Genomic DNA, 27,900 nt, shown 5'->3' with positions numbered 1-27,900 from the left:
GCCTTCTTTGCCCATCATGGGCAGAAGTTGCTGTAGAGTAATTTTGAATTTTGGAATACCCAGGAATGTGTTTAGAATAGATAGGTCCAGTATTGGCCTCCAGGTCTTGTCCTTTCTTGGTACCAAGAACAGTCTTGAATAAAATCCTTGTCCCTGCTCTTGCTCTGGTACTTGTTGAATGGCCCTCAAGTCCATAAGGGATGAAACTTGCTTTTGTGCCTCTGCCCATTGATTTTTTGGCAGGTCTGGCCAACCGTTTGTCCTTGGTAGAGTATGGAAGTGAAACTTGTAGCCTTGTGACACTGACTAGGACCCAATTTGTCCTGGGTTATGTGCCAATTTTGAGAAAGTGCTAGTTTTCCCCCTAAAGGTGCTGCCAGAAGGTAAGTGCTTGGTGCAGGCAGGGGGAAGGTATTTGGGACTGTGTCCTGTATGTCTGTGATTTGTCTTCACTTTTGGAGGTAGAAGCACCCCATTGATTAGGCCTGTACGAACTTTGGGGCTGGCATCTGCCTCTTGGGCATCTGTATCTGCCCCTTTGTGGTCTGACACTGGAAAAGACCAATTCTTGGTAGGCCAGTGTCTGCTAAATCTAGGAGGCTGTACCTGTAAGAAATCTTTCACAGTTTGCATAGATTTAGCTTTGCCCTCCATTTTCTTTAACACCTCTTCTGCTTTAACACCAAAGTATCATGCTGTAATGGGGTATCTAATAATTTTGCTTTGACATGATCAGGCAAATTTTGCTCCTTTAACCATCATGCCTCCTGATGACAGAACCCATAACAGCGGCTCTGCAGGAGGCCTCCAAAGAATCAAAACCACACTGCAAAGTATGCTTTCCAACTTGTTCAGCTGCATGCAATAAATCCTGCATTTCTTTTTCTGCACATGCAGAATTTAACGTTTTCTGTTTAAGCAGTGACATAATATATTGCTGATACTTGAGCATATGAAACTGACAATTTAAAGCCCTTACAGCCAAGGTAGCAGAAGTGTAAATCTTTTATCCCCATCTGTCCAATGCCCTAGAATCCCCGTCTGAGGGGGTAGGGTTTTTTGCAGCGGAAGCCTTGATCCCTTTGGGACCCTGAGAGATCTTTTCAAAAACCCTGCTGCTGACCCAGAAACTGAATTTATGAGAGTCAGGAACACTGTAGTACCTGTCTGGCTTAACAAGAGCTGGAGGTAAGGAGTCAGTGGTCAGACTGGACTCTGAAAATACATCTACAATGTCTAACACAGGGGGAATAGCTAGGGGCCTGTGTTGTGCTAGTAAAAGGAAGTCTGAGTCTTTTCTTAGATTCTGAAAAATCTTGGCTCTCCCAGTGGAAATACTCCCTCATGGTATGCAAGGTTTCCCCAAAAAAGAGTAATCCTCAGGAGGAGAGAGGCTGAAGGGATAGATTCTTCAGCATCAGAATCCTCATAGGGAGGAAGAGAGTATTCCTGATCAGAAGAGGAATCAGAAGAAATGGAAACCTGATCTGAAGATTCATATTCTGTCTCTTGCCTAGGCCTTTTATCAGGAGGGAGATGGGAACCCCTGATCAAAGTAATTAAGCCTTCGGCCATTTTGAGCATCTGTTTTTTGGGCACGGAGGCCTGTCCAGGAGGCTGTTGTATTTGTTTCTGTCTTTAAAGGTGCTTTAGTCTTTGCCTTAGAAGCTGAAATCGTTTTAATGTATAATTGAGTAGGTTTGAAAACATCCTCAGAAGCAGATGCCTGCTCAGCGACTCCGGACCCATCTAAGGGAATAGTCTTCGAAGGTCCAATACCTTGAGCTTCCAGCGGCCTAGACGACTCCATGTGGGAGTCTGTAGCAGCCTGCAGGTCTAAAGTAGCAGGCGTCGGGGGCTGTGAAGGCGCCTCACTGAGAACCGGCGAATGGCTTAGAAGAAGCCTAGTCGGTTTTGGACCTCGGATGTCTGTCCTTATATTTTTCCTTTAGTTTCTTGTGAATTCTGGTAGTCGGATGGCTATCAGACATCGTATAATAAATCTGCCAAAGTAATGTAATGCAAAATTGCACCGACGCTTCATAGTGCGTTGGTTAAATCTAGCACAAAACAGACAACTAGCAACGTCGTGGTCAGGGCCTAGCAAGGAATACAGTAAGAATGAAAGTCCTTATGAGGTATTTGCTTCCCACAAGAAATACAATTATTAACTTTTTCTGACATTGGTCCGGAGCAAGAAAAAAGTTTCCCCAACGGGGTACTTAGCTTTTAATGAAGACTTCGGATCTGAAATTCGAACACGAAAATCTCAGGAGTCGGCCGACCGGCACTTGCGAACTGCTTATATTTCAGGCACCGCATGGCAAGAAAGACTAAAGAAAATGGCGTTGGCTGCATCATTTATACCCAGAGTGCACTGACATCAGGGAAGAGGTGACAGCAACCGACGCCGGACCTAGACTTTGGAATTCAGGCCGACTGAGGGTAGCCTGCCAGCAGGATAACCCAAGTGTAATGACTGCAACAGTGAAACACGAAGAACATCTACACATTTATAAAAACACTTCTTTCTTTTAACATGAGCACCAATTACATTCAAGGGAATATTATTCACAATACTTGCAGGCTGTCAATTTACTGGTCTAGTTAGCATTAAAAAAGGTAATATTGATATTTTGAAATATGGGCTACCACAACACACTCATCACTGAAGCAAGCAAAACAAAACTTACAGAATGCTAAAGCAGTATGACCTTTACGATACAATTCCTCGAACAGAGCACCAACGTTAAAAACACTCACAAAAGCTAACTGCCTTCACAATCTGTTACTTACATTCTCTCAACACTCCTATACAAAATGCTGCACCACAATTACTGCCCCTTCCTTCAGATCTAACCTATCCTTTCAAAACCCTCTACAGAGATACGCTCTATTCATCCCAGTGTGAGCTTACTCAAGGTCCCCTTGTGTCGACTTAATTCAGGTTGAAATGCATTCTTTGGTGCTCCCCAAACCTGGAACACCATTTGTCATAATACACACAGCAACCTGTTTCTAAAAAGTTTTGATGTCAAGTTCAAATACTCTTCCTTGCTGCAGACGAATTTTCAAGGTAACAAATTACTGTGACGACAGTGTCCCATGTCATCACAAAACAGACTTGCACTGCTAGGCCACTCAATCAAAACTACAGGCCATCAGAAGAGCGCTCTCTCCCTCTTCAATAAATCACTTCACTTCTATTAAATCCTCTCCAAAAGTAACCTCACTTATCACCTTCCTCCTTCCAATTTTTACCCCCCTAATCTTGACCTCCTCTATCTTCCTCTGCTACTCCCCCCTAAAATAATTTCAAAGTACTAAAACTAGATGCTTCAATGCACACCTCCACTACTGCATTTAACCCAGCATGTGTTTATCATTTTATAAATTAGACTTTATATACATATTGCTTATCAGCTCATTTGTCCTTTACTGCTTTTTTAAAACCAGGTCTCGTGACTGACACGAGGCCATTGGGGTCTGATCCATTTACCTGCTCAAAACAGATGCAAAAGTAAACTCAGGCATGGCAGACAATCCAACTTTACAATAAGAGGCAAAACTAATTGTACAAGGCAGTACTGCAAGACTGACAGAACTGAAGTTGCTACTGGACCTAGGCCATGATTTTTACATGCATTAATCATCCTACCATAATGAAATGTTGTATGCCAACTTAACTCCCAGAACTCAAACATTTTTGATAACAAAAGTGTTAGTTCTGACAAGCTAGCAAAATTTTGATACTACATTAAATGATTAGGTGCCTTAGTTTGACAGCATTCAGCATCACAGTAACCAAGTCAAGTGAATGACTACATAAATTATTACAATTTGTGTCTTTCGGCTTTTCCTAGGTAGGGGTTGCCACAGCGGAACTCCGGTCCGCTAATGATTGGCAGTAGAGTTTTACGTGCTGGCTTGCCGGGCCTAACGCACAACCTTCAACGAAGGAACACCAGTTCACGCATGTCACCACACAGAAGACGCTCAGAATCGAACGGGCAATGTCTAACTGAGGCGACAACGCTACCGCAGCACCACCACCGCAGTATATACATAAATTATTACAATAAAGGTTCTTTATTCAAGTAACGTCAACAGCGTATTAATGTAAGATGTCTGCTTAGGCCAATGCTACTCTACATTTCAATGTTATGTAGTTTCACCTCCAATATGCAAGTTTATTCAAAGATACCTCACAAAAAGATTACTTAGTGTACTTAACTAGTCCAACAATGAACAACTTTGTTAGAGTTTAATGGCATGGCCTGACCTGCAGTTTTATGACAGACATGATTTATTGTTTTAAATCCTGTAACAGCTACTTAATTCTTACTGGACTTGTACATAGGATGTATTTGACAGGAAATTGAGAAACTAACATTTTCAGATTTTAAGCGATGTAACAGTTAAGTCGGGATAATTTGTAATGCAGAAAGTACAGTTGTGTACACTTACCATAAATATATACTCGAGTGTATTCACTGTTGCAGTCATTACATTTGGGTAATCTGGTGGCAGGTTGCCCTCAGTCGGCCTGAATTCCAAAGTCTTGGGTCCTGCGTCGGTTGCTGCCTCCTCTTCCATGACATCAGGTCATCATGGGTATAAAACATGCAGCCAACACCATTTTCTTTAGTTTTTCTTGCCCCCGATGTCAGGTGCCCCCAAAAAGGTAGCAAAAAAAAATAATAATAATATACAGAGATAGTGAGAGACAGACAGGATACAGATTTATCTAGATACAGATACAGATTTATCTAGATACAGATACAGATTTATCTAGATACAGATACAGATTTATCTAGATACAGATACAGATATATATAGATATATGCACACACACACACCCATCAATATAAACTTTACCTTCATCTACAAGCAAATACACCATATAGGTTGTAGAAGATAGAGAAGGAAAGAAACTCCAGAATGACAGGGGGTGGCGGGAGGGTAACCTGGATTGCAACAGTGAATACACACGAACATCTACATTTATGTAAGTGTACACAACTGTACTATGTTCTTCGTGCTTCACTGTTGCAGTCATTACATTTGGGTAGAATCTCAAAGCTATGGTTGGGAGGCTGGAGCTAAACAGCAATAGGAGCGGCTATAAGACCCTGCAGAACTGCAGTGGCAAAGCCTGCCCTGGATTTAGAGTAGAGAGGCAAATTATAATGCTTTGTAAAGGTGTGAACAGAACTCCAAGTAGCAGCCTCTAGAATGTCTTTGGTTGGTACTCCCCTTAGAAAGGCTGAAGTAGCTGCAGCTCTGGTGGAATGAGACCTAATGCCCTTGGGCACAGGTTTACCATGGTGTAAGTAGCAGAAACAGATGCAGTGGCTTATCCACTTTGAAATTGTCTGATTTGAAATAGCCTTGCCTTCTGATCCTGCAGCATATGTCACTAGTAATTGCTCAGTTTTTCTTAGAGCTTTAGTCCGGCTTAAGTGGAATCTTAGCTGTCTGTGTACGTCCAAGGAATGCAGAATTCTCTCCCCCTTCTTCTGCAGATTTGGATAAAAGGTTGGCAGATGAATTGCTTGGTTAAGAGCCACACTGGAAACCACCTTAGGCATAAAAGTAGGATTTGTCCTCAGAGATACCCTGTCTGGGTAAAATATGATAAAAGGGCCTACAGCCATGAGGGCCTAAAGCTCTGAAACTCTTCTTGCTGAAGTTATTGCTAGTAGCAGAGCTGTTTTCCATAAGAACTTTATATCAGCGGTAGCAGCTGGTTCAAATGGAGGCAGGGTGAGCTTTTCCAACACAATTGAGGTCCCATGCAGGCAATGGTGATCTTCTAGGGGGCCTTAAATTTTTGGCTCCTCTAAGATACTGCTTTAGTAAAATATGAGAAAAAATTGGTGGCTCTATTGTAATGAGCCGAAATGGCAGAGGCATGGATTTTAATTGATGAGAAAGATAGCCCTTTGTCAAGCACATCAGTTAAGTATTGCGATACCGGAGGAACATTTGGTACTGCTATATCAGTTCCTTGCGCTGGATTCCAAGCACAGAATCTCTTCCATTTGTCAGCATAAGATTTTCTAGTACTAGGCCTTCTGGCTTCCAAAATGACATCCATCACAGCTTTACTGAGAGGTGCTGTTTGTATGACTACATGATCAGCCATGCTGCCAGGTTCAGTGTCTGTAGTTGATTGTACAGGATCTGACTGTTTTGCTGGGACAGTAGTTGCGGTTTTTGAGGCAAGGTCCAAGCTGGGTATTGAGACAAGTTCCTTAGGATTGGGTACCAGTATTGGTGGGATCAATCCGGGGCAATTAGTATCATCTTTGTTCTCTTGTCTGACGTTTAGGAGGACCTTGGGGAGAAGAGGCAGAGGAGGAAAGGCATAAACTGATAGGTTTTCAACTGAAGGACAGGGTGCCCACTTTCCATGCTTTTCTGTGATAAGTCCTTGTGCAGAATCTTTTCAATTGATAATTTTGAGGGGAAGCAAACAGATCTATGTCTGGGTTCCCCTATTTCTCTGTTATCATGCTGAAGACTTGTGGATTTAGTTTCCATTCATGAGGATCCATAAGGTTTCTGCTTAAATCGTCTGCCAGAGTGTTTTGCTTTCCTGGCAGGAATTGAGCTTGAAGATATATTTGGTAGGTCAAAGCTGTGTCCCACAGTGCCATAGTTAATCTGCAAAGGGGGTATGAGAGTGTGCCTCCCTTGCTTGTTAATATACCACAGGACTGTGGTGTTGTCCGTCTATCATAGGTTCACAGGTTTATACTAGGCTATCTGCCCTAAGGCATTTATAAGCCTAGCCCAAATTTTTGTGGCTTACGCCACCCCTTGTATGAAAAAATACTGTGCCCACAGTAGTTGTCCTGGATGAAGTAAGTCCTTGAAGGCTGTTAGGGCATTTTGAACAGCTAGCATCTCTTTCTGGTTGATATGTAGATGCATTTCTTTTGGTGACCATATGTCCTGAATGCATCTTCCTGCCATGTGGGCCCCCCAGGCATAATCTGATGCATCTGTTATGGTTTGGCTGGCAGGGGGTAGAGTGAATGGCCGTCCCATGTTTTGGGGACATGCCTTTGCCCACCATAGAAACTCCTGTTGCAGGCAGGGAATGAGAGGAATCATTGTTTCAAGACTGAGAATGTTGACTCCATAAACTTTTAGGTACCATTGAAGTTTCCTCATATGCAGTCTTGCATATGGAATCAGTAGGATGCCATGAAGCCCAGAGCCTGCAGAATTTGTCTTGCAGAAAACTGGGTTTTTGTTATCAGTTTGAAGCAAGTAGTCAGTTGCCTTTGCTTGTCTGGCATAAGGTAAGCCATCGGGGCAGTTTTACTCAAGCTTGCACCCAGGAATGTTATCTTTTGAGAGGGTACCAGCTGTGATTTCTTTTCATTTATTGTGTACCCTAGGCAAGTTAGAAGCCTTTTCACAAATGTCAGATGTCGAACAAGAGTGTCCTTGTTCTCTGCTTGAATGAGACAGTCGTTCAAGTAAGGATATATTTGTATACTTCTTTGTCTGCAAAATGCAATTACTGTTGCCAGGCACTTTGTAAAGACCCTGGACACCGTAGATAAGCCAAGGGGCAGTGCAGAGAATTGGTATTGCATAAAACCAGCCTTGAATCTGACGTATCTTCTGCACAAATGTCTTACTGGGACATGTAGGTATGCCTCTTTTAGGTCTAAAGTCACCAGCCAAGCATTCTTGCCCAGCATGGGCAGAAGCTGCTACAAAGTCAGCACTTTGAATTATGGAATGTCCAGGTATGTGTTCAAAAATCGATAAATCCAGTATTGGCCTCCAGGCTATGTCCTTTCTGGGTACCAAGAACAGTCTTGAGTAAAAACCTTGTCCTTTTTCCTGTTCTGGTACTGGCTGAATGGCCCCCATATCCATGAGGGACGTAACCTGTTTGTGCCTCTGCCCATTGATTTTTGGCAGATCTGGCCAGCCATTTGCCATTGGCAGAGTGTGGAAATGGAATCTGTATCCCTGTGATACGATGTTTAGTACCCACTTGTCCTGGGTTATTAACTGCCAATTTTGAGCAAAAAGTGCTAATTTTCCCCCATGGGTGCTGCCAAAAGATAAGTGTTTGGTGTAGGCAGAGAGAAGTCATTGGGATTGCTTTCTGTAGGTTTGCATTTCCTCCAGATTTGGAAGTGGAAGCGCCACATTGCTTTGACCTGTATGAATCTTGCACCTGGTATCTGGAACCCCTAGGGCATCTGGATTTGCCCCTTTGAGCTCTGCTGACACAGGAAAGGACCAATTATTTTGTAGGCCAGAGTCTACTGAATCTTGGTGGCTGCACTTGTAAGAAGTCTAACAATTTGCATAGACTTAGCTTTGTCTTCCATTTTCTTTAAAACCTCTTCTGCCTTAGTACCAAACAGAGAATCATGCTGTAAAGGTGCATCTAGCAATTTAGCTTTAACATGATCAGGCAAATTTTGTTCCTTTAACCAGGCATGCCTCCTAATCACAGATCCAGTAACTGTGGCCCTGCAGGAGGCCTTCAAATAAATCAAAACCACATTGCCAAGTATGCTTTGCAACTTGTTCAGCTGCATGCAATGTTTGTCTTTCGGCCTTTTCCCGGTAAGGGGTCGCCACAGCGGAACTCTGGTCCACTAATGACTGGCAGTATATTTTTATGAAATGCTGAGGTGCCAGCATGACGCCTAACCTTCAACGAAGGCATGCCCATTTACACATACATGTCTTTCGAACGCTACCCAACTGTGGGGAGGACATGCAGACTCCACGGAGAAGGCACTCCCAAGCCAGGCCGAAAACCGAATGGGAGAACCTCTTGGTGAGGTAACAACGCTACCTCTGTACCACTGCGGCAGTCTGTTCAGCTGCATGCAATAATTCCTGCAATTCTTTATTTTCTGTACATTCTGAAATCAACATCATTCTGTTTCAGCAATCCCATAACATGTTGTTGGTACTCAGGCATATGAAATTGACAGTTTAAGGCCCTGATTGCCAAGGTTGCAGATTTATAAACCTTTTTTCCTCCAACTGTCCAGTGCCCTTGAATCTCTGTCAGAGGGTGTAGGGTTTTCTGCTTAGGCCTTAATTCCTTTTGGACCCTGTGAAATAGTTTCAGGATCAGCAGCAGAGTTTCTAAATAAAAATTTGTGCGAGTCAGGGACCCTGTAATATCGGTCACACTTACTGGGAGCTGAGGGCATGGAGTCAGGGGTCAAGCTCGACTCTGGAACACATCATCCACAATGTCTAAAATGGCTAAAGGCCTGTGCTGAGGGAGGAGGAGGAAATCCCTGAGCATCTTGATTCTGAGAAGTCTTGACTCTCCCAGTGAAAATGCTCCCTCAAAGTATGCAAGGTTTCTCCAAATGAATAATCCTCAGCAGGAGATGCAGATGGAATGGGCTCCTCAGCATCAGAATCCTCATAGGGAGGTACAGATAATTCCAGATCAGAAGAGGAATCAGAAGAAATAGAAACTTGATCTGAAGATTCATAATCAGTGTCTTGCCTAGGCCTCTTATCAGGAGGGGGATGGGTACCCCTGATCAAGGTAATAAAGGCCTTCAGCCATTTTGATAATTTGTTTTTTTAGGCACAGAGTCCTGTGCACGTGGCTCATGCGTCTGTTTTTTAGTTTTAGAAGTTGCTGTTGTCTTTGGTTTTGCAGCTGTCGTCAGTTTAACACACAAATGTTGAGGTCTGAATACATCCTCAGAAACCGGTGCCTGCTCAGCGGCTCCGGACCCATCCGAGGGAGATACATCCGGTGGTCTAACACCTTGAGTATCTTGCTGCATGCCGGACTCCACATGGGTGTCGGTGGAGGCCTGCAACTAAGGTAGCGGGTATCAGGGGCTGCGAAAGCACCTCACTGAGTACCAGCGTACCGGCAACTGGCTTAGGAGAAGCTTCGTAGTCGGTTTTGGATCTAGACTGCCTTTCTCTGTCCTTTTCTTTGCGTTTTTTTTTTTTTTTATGTACTCCGGTAGTTGGATTGCTATCAGACGACATTTCTGGGTAGTTAAATCTGTTTCCAAAATACTTTGATGCAAAAATATACAGACGCTTAATAGTGCATTGGTTAAATCTAGCACAAAACGACAGCCAGGCACGTTGTGATCAGAGCCTAGGCAAGGAATATAGTATAAATGGAAATCCTTATGAGGTATTTGCTTCCCACAAGTAATACAATTATTAACTTTCTGACATCGGTAAAAAGCAAGAAAAAAGTTTCCCCAATGGGGTACTTAGCTTTAGTGAAGACTTTGGTTCTGAAACTCAAACTCTAATATTTCAGTAGTCGGTCGACCGGCACTTGCTAAATGCTTCTGCTTCGGGCGCGGCAAGAAAGATTGGAGAAAATGGCGTCTGCTGCATGTTTTATACCCCTGACAATCTGATGTCATGGAAGAGGAGACAGCAACCGATGCAGAACCAATACTTTGGAATTCAGGCCGACTGAGGGCAACCTGCCAGCAGACTACAGTGAAACATGAAGAACATCATAACCTGGCTGTGAAACAAACTAAGCCAAAACAATATCACTGGTCATTTTTAAACCAGGTCTAAGAATGACTGAAAGTAAATAAAATATACAATCCCATTTCTTAAAAACCTTTGTGACCACAATGTAAGTACTGCCTATGAAATTAAATAACTACAGCTTATTTACTACATATACGGGTCTTGGACTTCACTATAGAATTTGAAAATCATGAGACAACCCCACCAAAGAATTAGTTTACCAAACAGAACACCGGAATGTCACTCCGGGAAAGCTGACACTATCACCAGTTCCAAATAAAGACACCAAAGCATATCAACCCCCCCCCCTACTAAATATACTAACTCCAAGATCGCATTATAGTGGGGGAAAAGGGCAACTTTCCTCATGGTGGCCAAGTGACTGCTTTCCCGGAATGACATTCCTGTGTTCTGACTGTTCGGTAAACTAATTCTTTGGTGGCGGTGTCTCAAGACTTTTTAAATTCAATGAAGTGATGAGTCAATTTCAAGTAGACCCACATATACACACAATAGTGGTTTTCAACAGTGCAGTAGTGGAAACCTACAAAAGCTACCACACCCCTTGACAAATTATTCCTGTTGTCACCAGGCAATTTTATAATAATCCTGTAGTTATAATTATGTAACAGCAATCCAGCAGACAGACTGGACTTCTTGAGTGCATCTATATTATTACCACTGTCACGAAAGTCATCTGATATGATGTCTTCCATGCCCAGATGCTACTACACTTTAGTCAGCAATGCTTTTCATGTAGTTATACTTCCCAGATGTCTTTCTTAGTATTTAAGTTGCCAAGCATGTCAAAGCTGTTTAATCCTTTCAATACCTTCTTGTGTGCCAGCTTAGATAAAATTATACTGGTTTGCTGAAGTTCTTTCACATTCTTCTGCAGTGTCACTAGTGACAATGCTGAAAAGGATGGCCACAGACTTATCTCCCCAGCCCTGTGCTGCTCAACTATCCCTTGAACTTTGTGAAATCTACCTAAAAATACTTTGTCTCATAACACTAATCCTTCCACAGAAAAGACTAACAGCTCTGCAAAGCACTGGACTACCCCCTAATTTAGTCATATCTAGAACTAGAGATATGAAGTATTGACCATCTGATACATGGCTTGTCAGGGAGCAGAAGCTCAAACCAGCCAATCAGGGGACATCACCTACCACTTGGTAAAAATCAGCCTACAGATAAAGCTTCAGTAAAGGGGCTACAACACAAAATGACAGATTTACAGCAAAGAAATATGTAGTTTGACCCACCATTAGCTTCGACATCATACTCATCCTCAAAATCCTCCTCAGAGTCTTCATCATCTGGATCAGGATGCAAGGCTTGACAATCACACATTGCCGAAAACAAAGGCTGCACTATACAGAAAAAATACATATACTTATTAAAACAGCACAGCTGCAAATGAGACACTTGGCACTTATTTTATGCACCTAATAAAAAAATTTCTACAACATGGATTAAAAATGTCTAAAACTGATTAGTCCACCAACATGGCTGTTTATCACATTTTTAAAGCAGAGGTCAGAAAAGTCTGCGTATCTGTGAATGCATATATGCATACCCGCACAGACATTACAGTACTACTAGTCTATATTCAAGTGTCAGATGTTTTTTTCTTAACAGCCTTTTTCTACACTACCCACCGTGTTCACTCTTACAGGAGGTTTTACTTTTTCCAAGAAGTTGCAAGACTGCAGTTAACTTGTAGCTAAAACTTTACAATGTTTGGGGGGGTGGGTGCTACCCCATGTAAAAAAAAAAAAGTGTCAAGTATTTACCTCGCTGGCTGAAAGTCTAGTTATACAAACTGCAGACAGTATAGGAAAGACTGCTGGGGAAAAAAGGTCTACCACAAACACTGACAAACTGTAACCCAACCCAAATATTCACTTTTTCACGTACACACTGTAAAACAAAAATGAAAATGTGTCAGGGTAGTGTACAAGTGAGGGAGGGCACTCTGAGTGTGACAGTCTTTCAGGTTGCAGTGCCAGCATCTCATATGTAGACAGACAAGACGAGACATACTGCATGTAGTATTTAACTATGCCAAGACATGTTTTTATGGTAACCGTCATGTGCAGGAACATCCTAGAGCACATGTATTAGCTGCTAGGAGTGGTTATGGCCAAAAAAAGTTGGAATATCTTTAAGGCCAATCTAGAGGATTGTCATGCTATCACCTTGTTGGTAGGCATGAGGAGGGAAAGTAAATATACACAGACAAGGTAAGCAATAATGCAAACAAAAACACATCAACAAGATCCAGCATACCATCTGCTATTTAAACACGTGCAATACAATTTAAGCAAGCGGTCTGTACAACTTAAACAAGTTCTGACCTTAACCCTGCCATAACAATCAACTACTTACTTCACAGTGCTAAAATTTTACATTACAAAACACAGGGGAACCCCTCTATATCACATAAATGCATAAAATGAAGCCAAAAGGCACCTATGCTGTAAGGGACAGAATTCCAACTAGGATGCAGCTAAACAGAGTTTGAATAGCAGCTCAGGAGCCCATTGGACTTGTGTGTGTGATGTTTGTGGTGTGTGTGTGTGTGTGTGTGTGTGTGTGTGTGTGTGTGTGTGTGTGTGTGTGTGTGTGTGTGTGTGTGTGTGTGTGGCTTTGCCAACTCAACTCTTTGGGGTGGGGCATATGTTCGTTCCTGTGGCAGAATACCAAATGGGCTGTATGGGTCATATGAAGGGGGAGTCGGGTGGCAACATACAGGGTAGAAATAAAAAAATGACAAAATTTAATTCCCCCCATGATGTTCTTCTTTCGGCTTTTTCCCCAGTTAGGGGTCGCCACAGCAGAACTCCGGTCCGTTAATGATTGGCAGTAGATTTTTATGGTGCCGTGATGCCAGCTCAACACCCAACCTTCAACGAAGGCACGCCCGTTCTACGCAATCTTTCGAACGCCACTCAACCGCGGGGAGGACATGCAGACTAAAGACCAATAAAAGCTCCGACTTTGCTTCAGAAGACCTGTGTTCAACTACGGACTTGGAGGGACTGTGATGGGAATAGGAAAAAGTTCCCAAGACACTTAAATTGGCAAAAAGAACCACTAGAAGGCATCTCCCAATCACCACAACTAACATCTACAAAAATGTCATCCAGGTCAAAAGAAGTTATCATTACTCTTTGTGCAGCTCTAATTAGACAAATTCTTGAGTACAACTCCCCCACTGACTTGCATCCTACCAGACATGAAGCAGCTGGCAAAGGCCCCAAAAGTTCATAAGGAAGGCTGTCAGCCTAAAGTCCCTGCTTTACCGGAAAAGGCTTCAAGTACCATCTTATTAACAGGTTTTCTTATTTCTTGCTTTGTTTTCCATGTCTTGCTTTCTGCAACATTAAAAAAATATATGGCTTGGCTTTCCTTAACTCTTTTATTGAATTAACACTTGTGACGCAGACATTTATATAAAAGTAATCAATCCATATCAACACGTTCACATTCACAAATACACTGCATACTGTTCTATACAATATGATCAATCCAACATTACATAAAAATTGTTCAACTCTTGCCTCGTCAAACCTCATTCCTCATCCAAAACATTTTTCTGCAAGCACCACTTCCACTGTTTCCATTTTTCTCTATGTAGTTTACTCCTACCCTTTTCTAAAGGCCCTGCTTCCTGTCCTTTTACCTATGTTGCCATACTCACTACTTCAAGTATGGTTGATTCAGCCTGATCTCCATTTTCTAGTAATTGCATTTTTGACAGCCACCACAATTAAGCTCAACAAGGTCTTGCTACATCTAGGCAATTCAGATCCTGTATCCCAGCTAAAAAAAATCTTTTCCATGGTTATATTCATTTGCTTGCTCAGTACTCATGACAGGATACAATGTAGGGAATTTTTAAAGTCTGCCAACTCGCTACACTCCAAAAACATATGCTTGGAGGAGAATCTTTGCATAGAGGCTTTTTATACTCCAAGCAGACTTCAAACACCCAGGCAAAAATCCTAAATCTTCTAGATTCTGTTGTATATTTGGGAGGCATACATGTGGCTTCTCATTGTTTCTTTGCGAATTGTGCATCTTATCTCTTCCCAATCTTTTCTGACCTCCTCAGATTCCTTATCATGCAATATTTTATATGCCCCACTAATTATCCCTATTTTAACAGCAGCAACTGCTCTAGATTCGATTAAAAAATCAATCAGTGCAAGTCTTTGATTTAGGATTCCCCTATCCTTTTCTCTTAGCCTACATTCTGATATCAATACCCAATAGGAAGGCAATCTAGTCTGGAGCCCAAATATCTTCTTGGCCTCTTCTCATTCTATTATCTTTCCCCCTCTAATTAGTTTCCAATACCTTGACTCCTTTGCTAGGTCCAGTAAATTCCAGCTCTCCTAGCCTATTTCTCAGTACCCATAATTGCAGTCATCCCTACCGTCAGAATCTCCTTTCTCCATTCCCATGATGGCTTAGTTGTCGGTATACTTTCTGCTAATTTATGAATATAATATTCTGTATGACTGCTATTCTCCTTAAGGACCTGCATTCAAAGGGACATTATTGTGTTGTGGAACACAGACTGCTTAACAATTAATGAAGCGAAAACAAAGGTAATAGAAAATTATGCACCCACCTATGAAATGGTTCAACAATATCCAAATTTATAGGGACAAGACAAAATGAAGTATTTAGCAGTATGGATTAAAAATATGATTCTGGTGTAGCAGCTAAGGATATGCGGGAAGAGACTAAAGAAAAGATACAAAAACTGAGAAAAATGGACGTTTTGTTATATGAATATGGATAGAAAGATAAGCAAGATAAGAGTTAAAAATGTTTTTAGTCTCAGCCGTGGGGGTACAGCGGTAGTGTTGCTGCCTCACAGCAAGAGGTTCTCCTGTTCGATTCACGGCTGGAGTGCCTTCTGTGTGGAGTCTGCATGTCCTCCCCACAGTCGAGTGGCCTCCAAGACATGCGTGAATGGGCGTGCCTTCGCTGAAGGTTGGGCATCGAGCAGGCAACTCAGCACCATAAAAAATCTGCCAATCATTAGCGGACCGGAGTTCCGCTGTGGCGACCCCTAACCAGGAAAAGCCGAAAAGACAAAAAGTTTTATACACAGGTCAAGCATATTTTTATCAACCCGAGGAGATGTTGTGGAGAGCAATTAATAAACAGCTGAAGGACTATCTGGGAGGGGAAGACAGCAACAGTCAAGTGGGATAAGATGATTCGCCCATTAGAACAGGGCAGACTGGGATTACCAGATTTGAAGGAATATTTCAAGGCTACGCAGCTAAGGCTCCTATACATATTACAAGCAGAAAAACATAATTCAAAGTGGAAAGGGATGATTATGAAACTGGGGGAAAGTTCAAGAAACAAGGAGAGATTGGGATTTTGGAGGAAGGCCTTTAAGGGTAAAGAATATTATATCCACAAAGTAGCAGAAAGTATCCTAAGCGCCAAGCCAACACGGGAATGGAGAAAGGAGATTCTGCCAATAGGGGTGGCAGCAACTACAGATACAGACAATAAGCAAAGGCCCAGAATTTACTGGAGAAAACTGGCAAACTGACCAAGGTACTGGGAACAAATAACTAGAAAGGGAAATATGATAGAATGGGAAGACGCTAAGAATTTATATGGACTGCGGTTCTAAGAATTTATATGGACTGCGGTTCTAAGAATTTATATGGACTGCGGTTCTAAGAATTTATATGGACTGCAGTTCTAAGAATTTATATGGACTGCAGTTCTAAGAATTTATATGGACTGCAGTTCTAAGAATTTATATGGACTGCAGTTTAGATTGCTTATACTCTGATATCAGTCCTTGAGAGGGAAGACAAAAAGAAAGAAATAGGGTGGTCCTAAATGAAAGACCAGTACTGGTAGAATTTTTAGTAGACTCTAGAACAGAAGCTGCCATTAACAAAGGAATAATTAGTACAACATATAAAATATTGCATGATAACTATAAGAATCATATCGGAAGTTCGAAAGGATTGGGAAGAGAGAATGGATAAGCAATTCACAAAGAAACAAAGGGAAGATATATGTAGGTCTCCCAAATATGCAACAAAATCTAGAAAATTTAGGATTTTTGTTTAGAAATGTTTACATAGGTATTTTTATACCCAAAGTAGATTCCAGAGAATTTTTCCTGAGGTAGACACCAAATGTTGGAGGTATGACAGGGAAGAAAGAAGTGATTGGGAACATTTTCTGGGAGTGTGACGAGTTTGCAGACTAAGGATTCCCTGCAGGATGCACTGTTGAAGATGCTGGGTTGGCAGACTGGTGTGATGAGGGAAATGACTGTTCTGAGCTATGATACAGAATCAAAGTGTCTAGACATGGTAAGGCCTTGCTGTGTCTAATTATGGTGGCTGCCAAAAAAAAAAAATAAAAAGCCATTGACCCATTACTAGAAAATGGAAATCAAAATCTAAACCAGCTATACTAGAAGTAGTGAATCTAGTAAGAGATAAAACAACTGGAATGGAGATCTTTAGAAAACGGCAGGAACAAGCTACACAGAAAAAAATTGTAATTGTGGGAACAATACAGGGGAGGAATAAAGTTTAAAAGGAGGCAGGAGTTAAATGAGCTATGTAAAGTTTGAATGAAAATGACTGGGTAGATAAGTGATGTATAATTGCAACCGAGTGTGTGCCACTATAGTTTGTGATGTAAAATGCTTGCAGCTAGGATTGTGTCGTGTAGATTGCCTATGCTGTAAGTGATGGTTTAAATAAAGATGCTTCTTGTTTAAAAAAAAAAAGGACAGGAATTAAATGTATGTAATGCTGCTTAGGTTATGATATGTAACAATATATGTGAAGTATAATGTTTGTAAATGTGAACTTAACACAATTTGATTGCTTTTATATAAATGTAAACATGTCTATGTAATAACTGATAATTCAATAAAAGGTACTAAAAAAAAAAAAGATCCGCATCCAAAATCTTACTCTCTCCATATTTCTTGAATTACACCTGCTTCACCATCCCTTTCCACTTTTGATTTAAGGCTCTTTTACATAAATAAAAGAAGTGTAGCCCTCAAATATCCTCCTTGTTCTATGTGGAGAAATAACTTTATCCTCCTTGACTTTTGCCCTCATCCCCTTCCAGATAAAATCCTTCAACTTTTAATTGCTAACCACATCATCTCTGGTTGATAAAAATAAGCCTGACCTGTGTATGAAACTAAAGTGACTAAAACGTTTTACTGCTTGTATCTTGCTATCCACATCCACAGGCAGGAACTTCTGGTTTCTCCTTTTTTTGTATTATCTTTTGTTTAGTCTCTTCCCCCATATCCTTAGCTGCCATGACAGTGTCCTTTTTAAACTATACTTCCAGTACTCCATTTCATCATGTCCCCAAAAATATGCTTTATTGCTGAACTACCCCATGGGTGGGTATACAGTTTACTACAGCTATAGCCTTTAATTTTCTTTAATTTTACCTCTCAAAAAAAAAACAGAAATGACTCGCACAACACTGAGATGTCCTTTTCTGGTTTTATCACGTACAAAATTTCTGCCAATAAAGCCAAGTTTCCTTGAATACCATATCAATTACATCCCTGAATTTCTGAGTCCCTTATTTTCTTTGCCAATGGTTCTAAACATAATACAAATAGAGAGTAAATGATACCACACCCTGGTTCCCTTGTTCAGAGACAACTTATCAGAGTGGAGCCCTTCTACTTAGATTTTTGCCTCCAATCCCTCATATATCCTCCTAATTAACATTAATGTATAAGGAAATGCAAATGCTTCTGTTACTCTACTGAAAATTCCACCTTACTCTGTCAAATGCCTTTTCTGCATCAAGACCCACAAAACAGTGGAATTTTTTAGATTCTGCTTTGTTCCAGATCATCACTGTTCTAGCAATGTTGTCAAATGTTTGCCTCCCCTCCATAAAACCACACTGATGCAGGTCAATTTTGGCAACACCTGTTCATTATTTTAGCCAGTACTGACAAACCATTTATAATCATGGTTTAAAACTGAAATGGGCCTACATGACGGTTCTTTACAGTCTTCAGGTATTACAGCCACCAAAGCTTTTTCCCCAAGAACCTCCTTTTAAAGCAGTGTTGAAAAAAATCTGGAAGGTTTTCTTTATCATCACTTTCTTCCCTTCTAGCTTCCGAATTCCCACAGGAACACCATCTATTCCTGGAGACTTTCCTGCAGAATGGTTACATATTTCACCATTTTTTTTTATCTCATCTCCTCCTATCTTGACCATTTAATTGTTGAGTCTGATCTCCCTCTAACCATGGCATATCCCTCTAACCATGGCATATTTAAGTCTTCCGTAAATATTTCCATTTTCTTTAATTCCCTACTCCTCTACTTATAGAAATTTTGACAATATTTCCAAAGCATCTCCAATACCTCTACAGAATCTCTGGTTATAGGCTCCTAATTTTGGCAACTACTCTTTCTACTTTCTGCTGCCCAAATTGTATTGCGCAACAGTCTTTCTAAACTCATGTACATTATTCTTATCCCTCATTTACTGTTTAGCACTCTGCAATTGCACCTCTTCTTGTTCTGTGAGACTGACCTTATTCTGTAATACTTTAAGTTCCACTTTATAAAACTCTTCTTGCTTTTTAACTACATCTCTATTTCTATTCTACCTTATTTGTAAACTCCAGTTTCATAGGCAAGTAGTAGGCTAGATATACCCCTTGCAGGCCATTTTAAGCCTAGTCAATTTCCCTTCAAAGGCAAAAACCAAACCATTTAGATTGTACATGCGAGATAAACACCTTAAACACGTTGGCCCCCAGTCCTACCCCCACACACACACTTTTACTTTACTCCTGCTTACTAGCTCCAAGTTCAAGATTAAATTCCATCTTCCATAATTCCCAAATTTCCACTACCCATCCTTAAAATAATCTAACAGGTGTGGGGAAAAGCCAGTGTCTCATCTTTATTACATTACCCTGGATTTTTATCTTTGTAATTTTTGGTGCATGACCTGAAATGCATGCATGTCTAAGTTCTCAATTAAAAGCACCTGTTCCTGTGAATTTTAATTTCCGTCTAGTGTAGCCCAATTATTTTACCTTGGGGAACAATGTAAATTCGTCCCAAGTGCCTACTACCGAATTAATATCTTCCACAAGGAATACTTTCATAAAGTTTCTTCACAATCTACCCTCTTGTTATACTTTCCCTTCTAGGTTCCACAGATTTATTCTTTGTTGTAAACCGAATTCCAGTCACCACCTAGAAGTAATATTCCATACTGAAAGCTTAGCACTTCTCACAAAAACATTTTAAACTCCAAAATAGCAGTCTAAGGTGAAAAACAAATACATGCCAGAGTAATCCTCATTTCTTGCCAGAAGCCCCTTACTACAACAAATCTGTTTACCCCCACACACACCTAGTACTATTGGAACTCCACTAGCAATAAATACTCCTCAGTTCCTCTGCCCCTGAATTTCAGCTGAAAAACTCATCTTGAAATCCTTTATCAAATGCACATGCTCAGTTCTTTCCAAATGCATCTCCTGCAGCACTATTTACACTCTACATTTCTTAAAATAGTCTTCCTTCTTGTCTATACCTGTGAGCCCATTCACATTCCAGGATGATATGGAAGGTGTCACTTATTACAGCTCATTATTCTCACCTATTATAAATGAAAGCTTTTTTAAATGTCTTTCCAGCTTTTGTGATAAATGCATCCGGTAATCTTTGGTATAATTGTCCTTTATACAGTTTTTTTCCTTAACAGTGGAAACTAGGGCTCATTTTGAAAGACTGTTTTAATGAAAACCCTCAAATAAAATCACCCCAGAACTGTTAAAATACAAACCCACAAAACTATACACATTTTCAAATAATGAAGTTAACCCTCTCAATAGGAACTGTCCTAAACAGACAGTTACACATGCCTTAATTAACCTAAAAATTGAAGTTATGCACACTACATGCTGCTGACTGTGCCTCTACTTAAATTAGTGTCTGTTCCTTTACATTTATTCCCCTCCTAGCTGTGAAAAACTTGCATACTTTCAGAAAACATTAAATTTTAGCACTGCAGAAATGAATGTACTGGCTTCTTATTGGCCTATTTTCAAATTGTCTCCAGAGAAACACAAGAGAAAAAAGTAACCCTCAGCTGCATGCTTCTAAAGACAAGCTGAAACATTTATTGTTAAAGAAAAAATTTTCATTATACTAATTTCATTTGTTTCAACTTAAAACATATTAGATTAAACCAAGCGTCTTAATCCAGACATTCACCTATACAAAAGTATGAGAACACACATCACTCTACATATATTATGATCTGTGTACATTTGCACCATGCACCCCACTTCAACAACCCAAAATTACAGCCTATAAAAATGCTTGTCTAGTCTTTTTCCTCTTTTTGCATTGTAATGCCTACATTTCTCAACACTAAAAAAAGGAAGAGACATTTGTTTATTTTAGTTCTTATATGTGATAACGATACTAAAAATGCTTTAATATAAAACACTGCACTTTATATGAAAGTTCTCTCAAATACTGAGAACAGAATTTTTCCTTCTAAACAGAGACATGAAGTGAGGGAAATTCTTTTCAGTTCCCCAAAAATTAGCAGTCAATGAAAGTCCACTTTCTTAGGCAATCACATTCCAGATGCAAATGATGCTTTGCAGTCTCACATTTCAATCAGTAATTTCTGTGTTGCTGGTAGTCTTCATGCTCATTATTGCCTGTTCATCTCCATTACACCCAACTCAATTCCAGTTCATTTCCAAGGTACTCCCAAATTCTTCTCAATTCCTGTGCCTCTCTGCCTCAATCATTTTCTTTGGAAGAGTGGAAAGTTTCACTGGCAAAGTCTGTTCCTGTCCTTTATTATCAGAAGAAAAGCAGAGTTTGTTTCTACTTGATTCACTTTTTGGAAAAAACGTTTGTTATTCCTCCTTAGTCTGTTTTGCATAAAAAAATTTCTTTCATCTTCCAGGAAGAAATATTCTAAACACAGATGGATACAGCAGCTTGAATGTCACAACTCTGTCTCAACAATCCCCAATTGCTGGAAAACATTTCTCTTCCCCCTGGTGTACAGTGAATAATCATCTTCACCAAACACTTGCCATCTGTCTAACTTTTGCTTTGCTCTTTTGACAGTTTTGTCAGGATCAACTTTTTCTGCTATGTTTGCATTTTTAATGCAGGTCTTGGCTGCATTCTCGTGGCTATACTTGGAATACACAGTGTGCCCTATCAAGTCCAGTTGCACATTTGCATCTTCACAAAATTATTAGTCTGTTCATTCGAGTTTCTCTGGTACAGCAGAAAATCTCAGATGTTCCTTGGTTCACTAATTCAACCATTTTTTTTAACCATCTCCTCGTAAAGTCTCATTTATCCAGCCTTTTCTTCATTTCAACCTCTGATTTTTGCAGCTTTATCAGCTCCATTTGTTTTCATCAGCTAGAGAAGCTTCAGACAAGGTAGCCACGGTGGTGCAGGGGTTAGCGTTGTCGCGTCACAGCAAGAGGTTCTCTGGTTCAATCCTCGGCTAAGGTGCCTTCTGTGAGTCTGCATGTCCTCCCTGTGGTCGCGTGGGCTTCCTCTGGGTGCTCCGGTTTCCTCCCACATCCCAAAGATATACTGAAGGTGGACAGGACACTCTAAAATTGGCCCTAGGTGAGAGTGTGGGTGCCTTCAGTGGAGGGTTGGGCACCGGGCTGGGAACTCTGCACAGTAAAACTCTACTGCCAATCATGAGCGGACAGATGATCTGCTGTGGCAACACCTAACTGGGAAAAGCCGAAAGAAGAATCAGCTCATCTGAAAATATGTTTAAAGATTCTTATTTTTCCAGCTTTTATTTCAGTTGATATACTCCTTCAATGTTTCATTTAAGTAGGTCTGAGCAACACAAACTTGCTTTATCCTCTAGATTACTAGAAGGCATGTCTTGCAAAAAATCTGGAGCTTGAATTGCTTTTTGCTGAACAGCTGGAAGATTCTTCCTAGTCTATGTTTTCTCCACCTTTTCTATTTTATATTCTTTCAGGCTCTCAGTTCCTTCACTGCTGACATCCAGGCAGTGGGTTTAACACCCAGTAACTGAATTTACTAAAAGTAAGTTTCCAGCCCTTGTCTCAATTTTTTTTCACACTGGGAGAGCTGACATTAAGCTGTTGATCGGTGTGTAGCCATTTTGGAAAGCCAGGGATCCCATCCTCCTTGATCTCTTTATATCTCCAAAAGTTAAACAGCTCTACTAATATCAGACCTGGGAATTTAAATGTCAGAAAATAAAGTGAGGTTTAGAAAAGTACAGTTGTGTACACTTACAATAAAAAACTGTTGCAGTCATCACATTTGGGTTCTCTTTGCAGTAGCCCTCAGTCGGCCTGATTATTAAAGTCTTGGGTCCTGCGTCGGATGCTGTCATCTTCCGTGACGTCAGGCAGTCACAGGGGTATAAAGCATGCAGCTGACGCCATTACATCAGTTTTTCTTGCCCCAGATGTCAGGTGCCCCCCCCAATGGGAAGCAATTAAATATATACATTATTTATAAGGTTATACCGCCAACAAAAAAGCAAATACACCAAAAAAGCTTTTAAGCATGGTAAAGGAGACTAGAAGTATAGCCAAAAGAAGTCAGAGGGCTGGAGGGAGGGTAACCAGGACTGCAACAGTGAATACACTAACATCTACATTTATGGTAAGTGTACACAACTGTACTATGTTCTCCATGTTTCACTGTTGCAGTCATCACATTTGGGTAGATTCCCAAAGCTAAGGATGGGAGGAGGACTTTAGACAGCATTAGGACCAGCTATAAGGCCCTGCAAGACTGCAGTGGCAAAGCCAGCTCTGGATTCAGAGGAAATTGGCAAATGGTAATGCTTGGTGAAAGTATGTACAGAACTCCAGATAGCAGCTTCTAGGATGTCCCTGGCAGGGACACTTCTGAGGAAGGCTGTAGAGGTAGATGCAGCCCTGGTTGAATGTGGTCTAATCCCCTGTGGGATGGGGTTTTCCATGGCGCTTATAGCAGAAATGAACGCAATGGTCTATCCATTTAGAAATGGTTTGCTTTGAAATAGCCTTCCCCTCTGCCCCTGCAGCAAATGCCACAAGCAGTTGATTTCCTTTGAGGTTTAGTCCTGTACAAGTAAAATCCAAGTTGTCTGTGCACATCTAAAGAGTGCAGTATCAGTTCCCCTTTGTTCTGTGTATTAGAAAAGAAGGTTGGCAAATGAATGGACTGATTAAGAGCCACACTGGATACTACCTTGGGCATGAAGGAAGGATTGGTCCTGAGGGACACCCTGACCGCATGAAAGATGATGAACGGCTCCACTGCCATAAAGGCCTGTAATTCAGATACCCTTCTTGCTGAAGTGATTGCTAAAAGGAAGGCTGTTTTTCAAGAAGGAATTTTAACTCTGCACTTGCAGCTGGCTCAAAAGGAAGTGAGTTTTTCCAATACAAACTTAAGGTCCCAGGCTGGAGTGGGGGCTCTCCTAGGTGGCCAAGGTTTTGGCCACTCTGAGGAACTGCTTGAGCAGTGATTGAGAAGAGGGATGGTTCTGTGCTGTAATGAGCTGAAATGGCTGAAACATGAATTTTGGAGGAAAAGGAAAGGCCCTTGTGAAGCATCTCAGTTAAATATCGAAGAATCGAAGGTAAATTGGGCGCAGCTGTGTCCATCCCTTGGAGTTTGGCTCCAGGCACAGAATCTTTTCCATTTTTCAGCATAAGATTTTTTAGTACTAGGCCTCCTTGCCTCCAAAATGAAACCCAAACACTTGTTTACTCAGGGATGGAAACAGAGATTAGGTAATTAGCCAGGCTGCAAAGTTCAGGGTTGGCGTGGCGAATCTGGTGCAACCAGTATCGTCCTTGGTTTGTCCTGTTAGATCTTTAGTAGTACTTTGGAAAGGCATAGATGGATAGATTTTTCCAGCTGAGGGACAGAGCACCCACTTTCCAAGCTTATGAGGAGTCCTTGGGCAAAATGTGTCCAATTGGTAGTTCTGGGGGGAGGCAAACAGGTCTATATCTAGGCTCCCCCATTTGTTTATCAACATATTGAAAGGCTTTGGTTCCAGTTTCCACTCGTGTGGGTCCATTAGATTTCTGCTTAGTCTGCCAATGTATTTAGTTTTCCGGGAAGGAATTGAGCCTGTAGATGCACTTGGTAGCTCAAGGCTGTGTTCAACAGAGCCATGGCTAGTATGCAGCAGGGGTATGAATAGGTACCCCCCTGCTTGTTTATGTACCACATAACAATGGTGTTGTCCGTCTTTACAATTAATTGTCCTGGAAGAATGTGGTCCTTGAAGGCTGTCAGAGCATTCTGTACAGCTAGCATTTCTTTTTGATTGATATGCAGGTGCATTTGACTTTGGTTCCATTTGCCCTGAATGCAGTTCCCTGTTAGGTGAGCCCCCCATGCATAGTCTGATGCATCTGTTGGGGATTGGGCAGCAGGGGTAGATTGAATGGTAGACCTTTGTTTTGGTGGCAGGCCTCTGCCCAGCAAAGGAACTCTAACTGTAGGCAAGAAATTATAGGAATCATTGTTTCTAGATCCATTAGACTGCGTTGGTGCTGCGGTAGCGTTGTCGCCTCCTAGCAAGACATTGTCCCGTTCGATTCTCAGCTAGAGCTTCTTCTGTGAGGAGGCATACGTGAATGGGGCGTGCCTTTGTTGAAGGTTGTGCATCAGGACTGGTAACCCGGTACGTAAAAATCCACTACCAATCATTAGCGGACTGGAGTTCCGCTGTGGCGACCCCTAACCTGGAAAAGCAGAAAGACACAACAAAACATTGCTTCTAGATCCTGAGAATGTTGACACCATTGTAGATGCCTCAGATGCAGTTTTGCACATGGAATTAGTAGAATGCAGGAGGCCATGAAACCCAAGGCTTGCAGTATTTGCCTTGCAGACAGCAGGGTTTTTGTGGTCATTAGTTTGAAGTAGGTTGTCAAATGAATTTGTTTTTCTGGCGTGAGGAAAGCCATCTGGGAAGTTGTGTTCAAGCTTACTCCCAAGAATATAATTTGCTAACAAGGTACCAGATATGATTTACTTTTGTTTATGGTGTACCCCAGACAAGTTAGCACTTTTTGTAAAAGTGCACAATAGCCAGATTCAAAACTATGTCCTGGCTTTCTGCCTGAATTAGACAATCATCCAGGTATGGGTATATTTGAATATTTCTTTACCTGCAAAATGCAATGACTGGAGCTAGGCACTTAGGCTTATATACTGCACCCAGAGTATTCACAAAGGGGAGTGTAGAGAACTGATAATGCATGCAGCCTGCTTTACAGCGTGAGTATCTTCTTCAAGATTCCCCGATTGGGATGTGCAGGTAGGCTCTCTAAATCCAATGTTGCCAACCAGGCATGCTTGCCTAGCATGGGAAGCAACTGGTGAGTTAGAATCTTGAACTTGGGAATCACCAAAAAGGTGTTTAGGATAGAAAGGTCCAGGATAGGACACCAAGAGTTGTATTTTCTGGGTACCAAGAAAAGTCTAACAGAAACCTTGTCCCTTTTCCTCTTCTGGTACAGTCTGAATAGCCTTCAATCTTAAGAGAGACAGTACTTGCTTTTGTGCCCCTGCCCACTGATTTGGGGGTAGATCTGGCCAACTGTTTGGAGCTGGTAATGTGGAAGTGAAATCTATATCCTTGGGAAACTATATTTAAAACCCATTTGTCCTCGGTAATGAGTTCCCATTTTTTTTTGCTTGGAGAGCAACCTTTCCAACTAAAGGAGCAGTCAGTTGAGAAGTGCTTGCAAGTTTTAAAGTTAAAAAAATGAGAGAGCTTACCATAGGGGGGAGTCTACTGCCCCATTTGGAAGTGGGAGCCCCTCACTGCTTAGTCCTCTGCGTACGCTTTTTCGAGGTTAGTATACTGTGCCTCTAACAGTGACACAGAAGTGATACCCGGGGTAAACCTAAGATCTCCCATCCACTCATCAAGATTCCTCTTGAAGAGAGTCAATGAGGGACTCTGCCTAACCTGGACTGGGACTTTATTCCAGAGTGAAGGGAGCCTTCTCTGTTATGAATCCGTCCCTCCAGCATGTCCTATTTATTTCAGTACTGAGGTTCAAGTCTCTCGAGCGCGTAGCACGATGGGATTTGGATTTTCTGAGGTGCAGTATGTCCATTAATTTCGGGTTGGACATGGCTTTATATGTCAGGCACAGATCGCCTCTGAACAGGCGGTATGCCACTGAGTAGAGCTGGAGTTTCTTTAACCGGGCAGCATATGGCATCTGTTTGAGCCCTTTGATCCTCTTGGTGAGGTACTTCTGCGGTCTTTCCAGCTGCTGCAGGTGTCTGGTAAGTTACATCCCAAAAGGGGCACTGTACTCAATTATGGGCCTGATGAGGGATGAGTAAAGAGGCACGATGACCTCCCCTGATCTAGATGTGAATCCCTTCATGATTAGGTGGGCTATATAAAATGTTTTTCTAACCACTTTGGCCACGTGGTTGTCAAATGAGAAATTGCTATCAACTTGGGTCCCCAGGTCCCTAATTACTTCTTCTGTACTTAATGGATTACCACCTATGTGGTAATTTGTGGGCACTGTTTTTGCCAAAGGGGATGATTATACACTTTTTGGCATTCAGCTTGAGGCCATGATTCTGGCACCAGTTGTCTGTTTCTATGAGGCCCTTTTGGAGGATGCTTGTGTCAGCTGGAGAGTCGATTATGGCGCCCAGTTTGCAGTCATCTGCAAACTTGGTCAGCCACAGTCCTTCCGTGTTGGCCTGTACCTCAGAAATATATACCGAACAAGAGAGGTCCCAGGACTGAGCCTTGTGGGACACCACTTGTAACTGGTTTGGAGTCTGACATGGCTCCGGCAATTCTAACCATGTGCGTTCTGTCCTTGAGCCAGTTTGCAATCCATCTAGTGACATAGGGGTTTATATTTAAGCTGGTGAGCTCATCTACAATGCCCGAGTGGGTATTTTATCGAAGGCTTTTGCAAGGTCCAAGTACGCTGTGTGTACCACCTTCCCCTCGTCAATGGCCTTGGTGACTGTTTCAAAGAAATCAACCAGGTTTAAGAGGCAGGATCTGCCCTTAAAGCCGAACTCGGTAGGATCCAGTGTCTGTAGGACCCCAATATCTTTATTTATGAGGTCCATGATGATCCTTTCCATAGCTTTGCAGACCAAGCTAGTCAGGCGTATTGGGGTGATAGTTTCCAGGATTCGTTAAGGCACCACCTTTATAGAGAGGGACCACTGCTGCTGTACGCCACTCTTTGGGCACATATCCTGTAGTAAGGCTGAGATTGAACAGTAGTTT

The 27,900-nt window shown here is 41.6% G+C and overlaps 1 protein-coding gene across 2 annotated transcripts in view; it reads right to left on the bottom strand.

The window, feature by feature from the left end:
- CLNS1A (chloride nucleotide-sensitive channel 1A) overlaps nt 1-27,900 on the bottom strand; it is a 502,722-nt gene that overhangs the window by 258,556 nt on the left and 216,266 nt on the right. For both annotated transcript variants that reach the window (XM_044073345.1, XM_044073344.1), the window contains exon 4: nt 11,802-11,909. In XM_044073345.1, coding sequence (XP_043929280.1) covers nt 11,802-11,909 — 108 coding nt within the window. The remainder of the gene's footprint in view (nt 1-11,801; nt 11,910-27,900) is intronic.

The sequence above is a fragment of the Protopterus annectens genome, chromosome 5.part1 (assembly GCF_019279795.1).
Source record: "Protopterus annectens isolate FY-2018-M chromosome 5.part1, PAN1.0, whole genome shotgun sequence".
Classification (NCBI taxonomy): Eukaryota; Metazoa; Chordata; order Ceratodontiformes; family Protopteridae; genus Protopterus; species Protopterus annectens.
The sequence above is the reverse complement of the archived record's forward strand: the minus strand, read 5'-3'. Positions and strand labels throughout refer to the sequence as shown.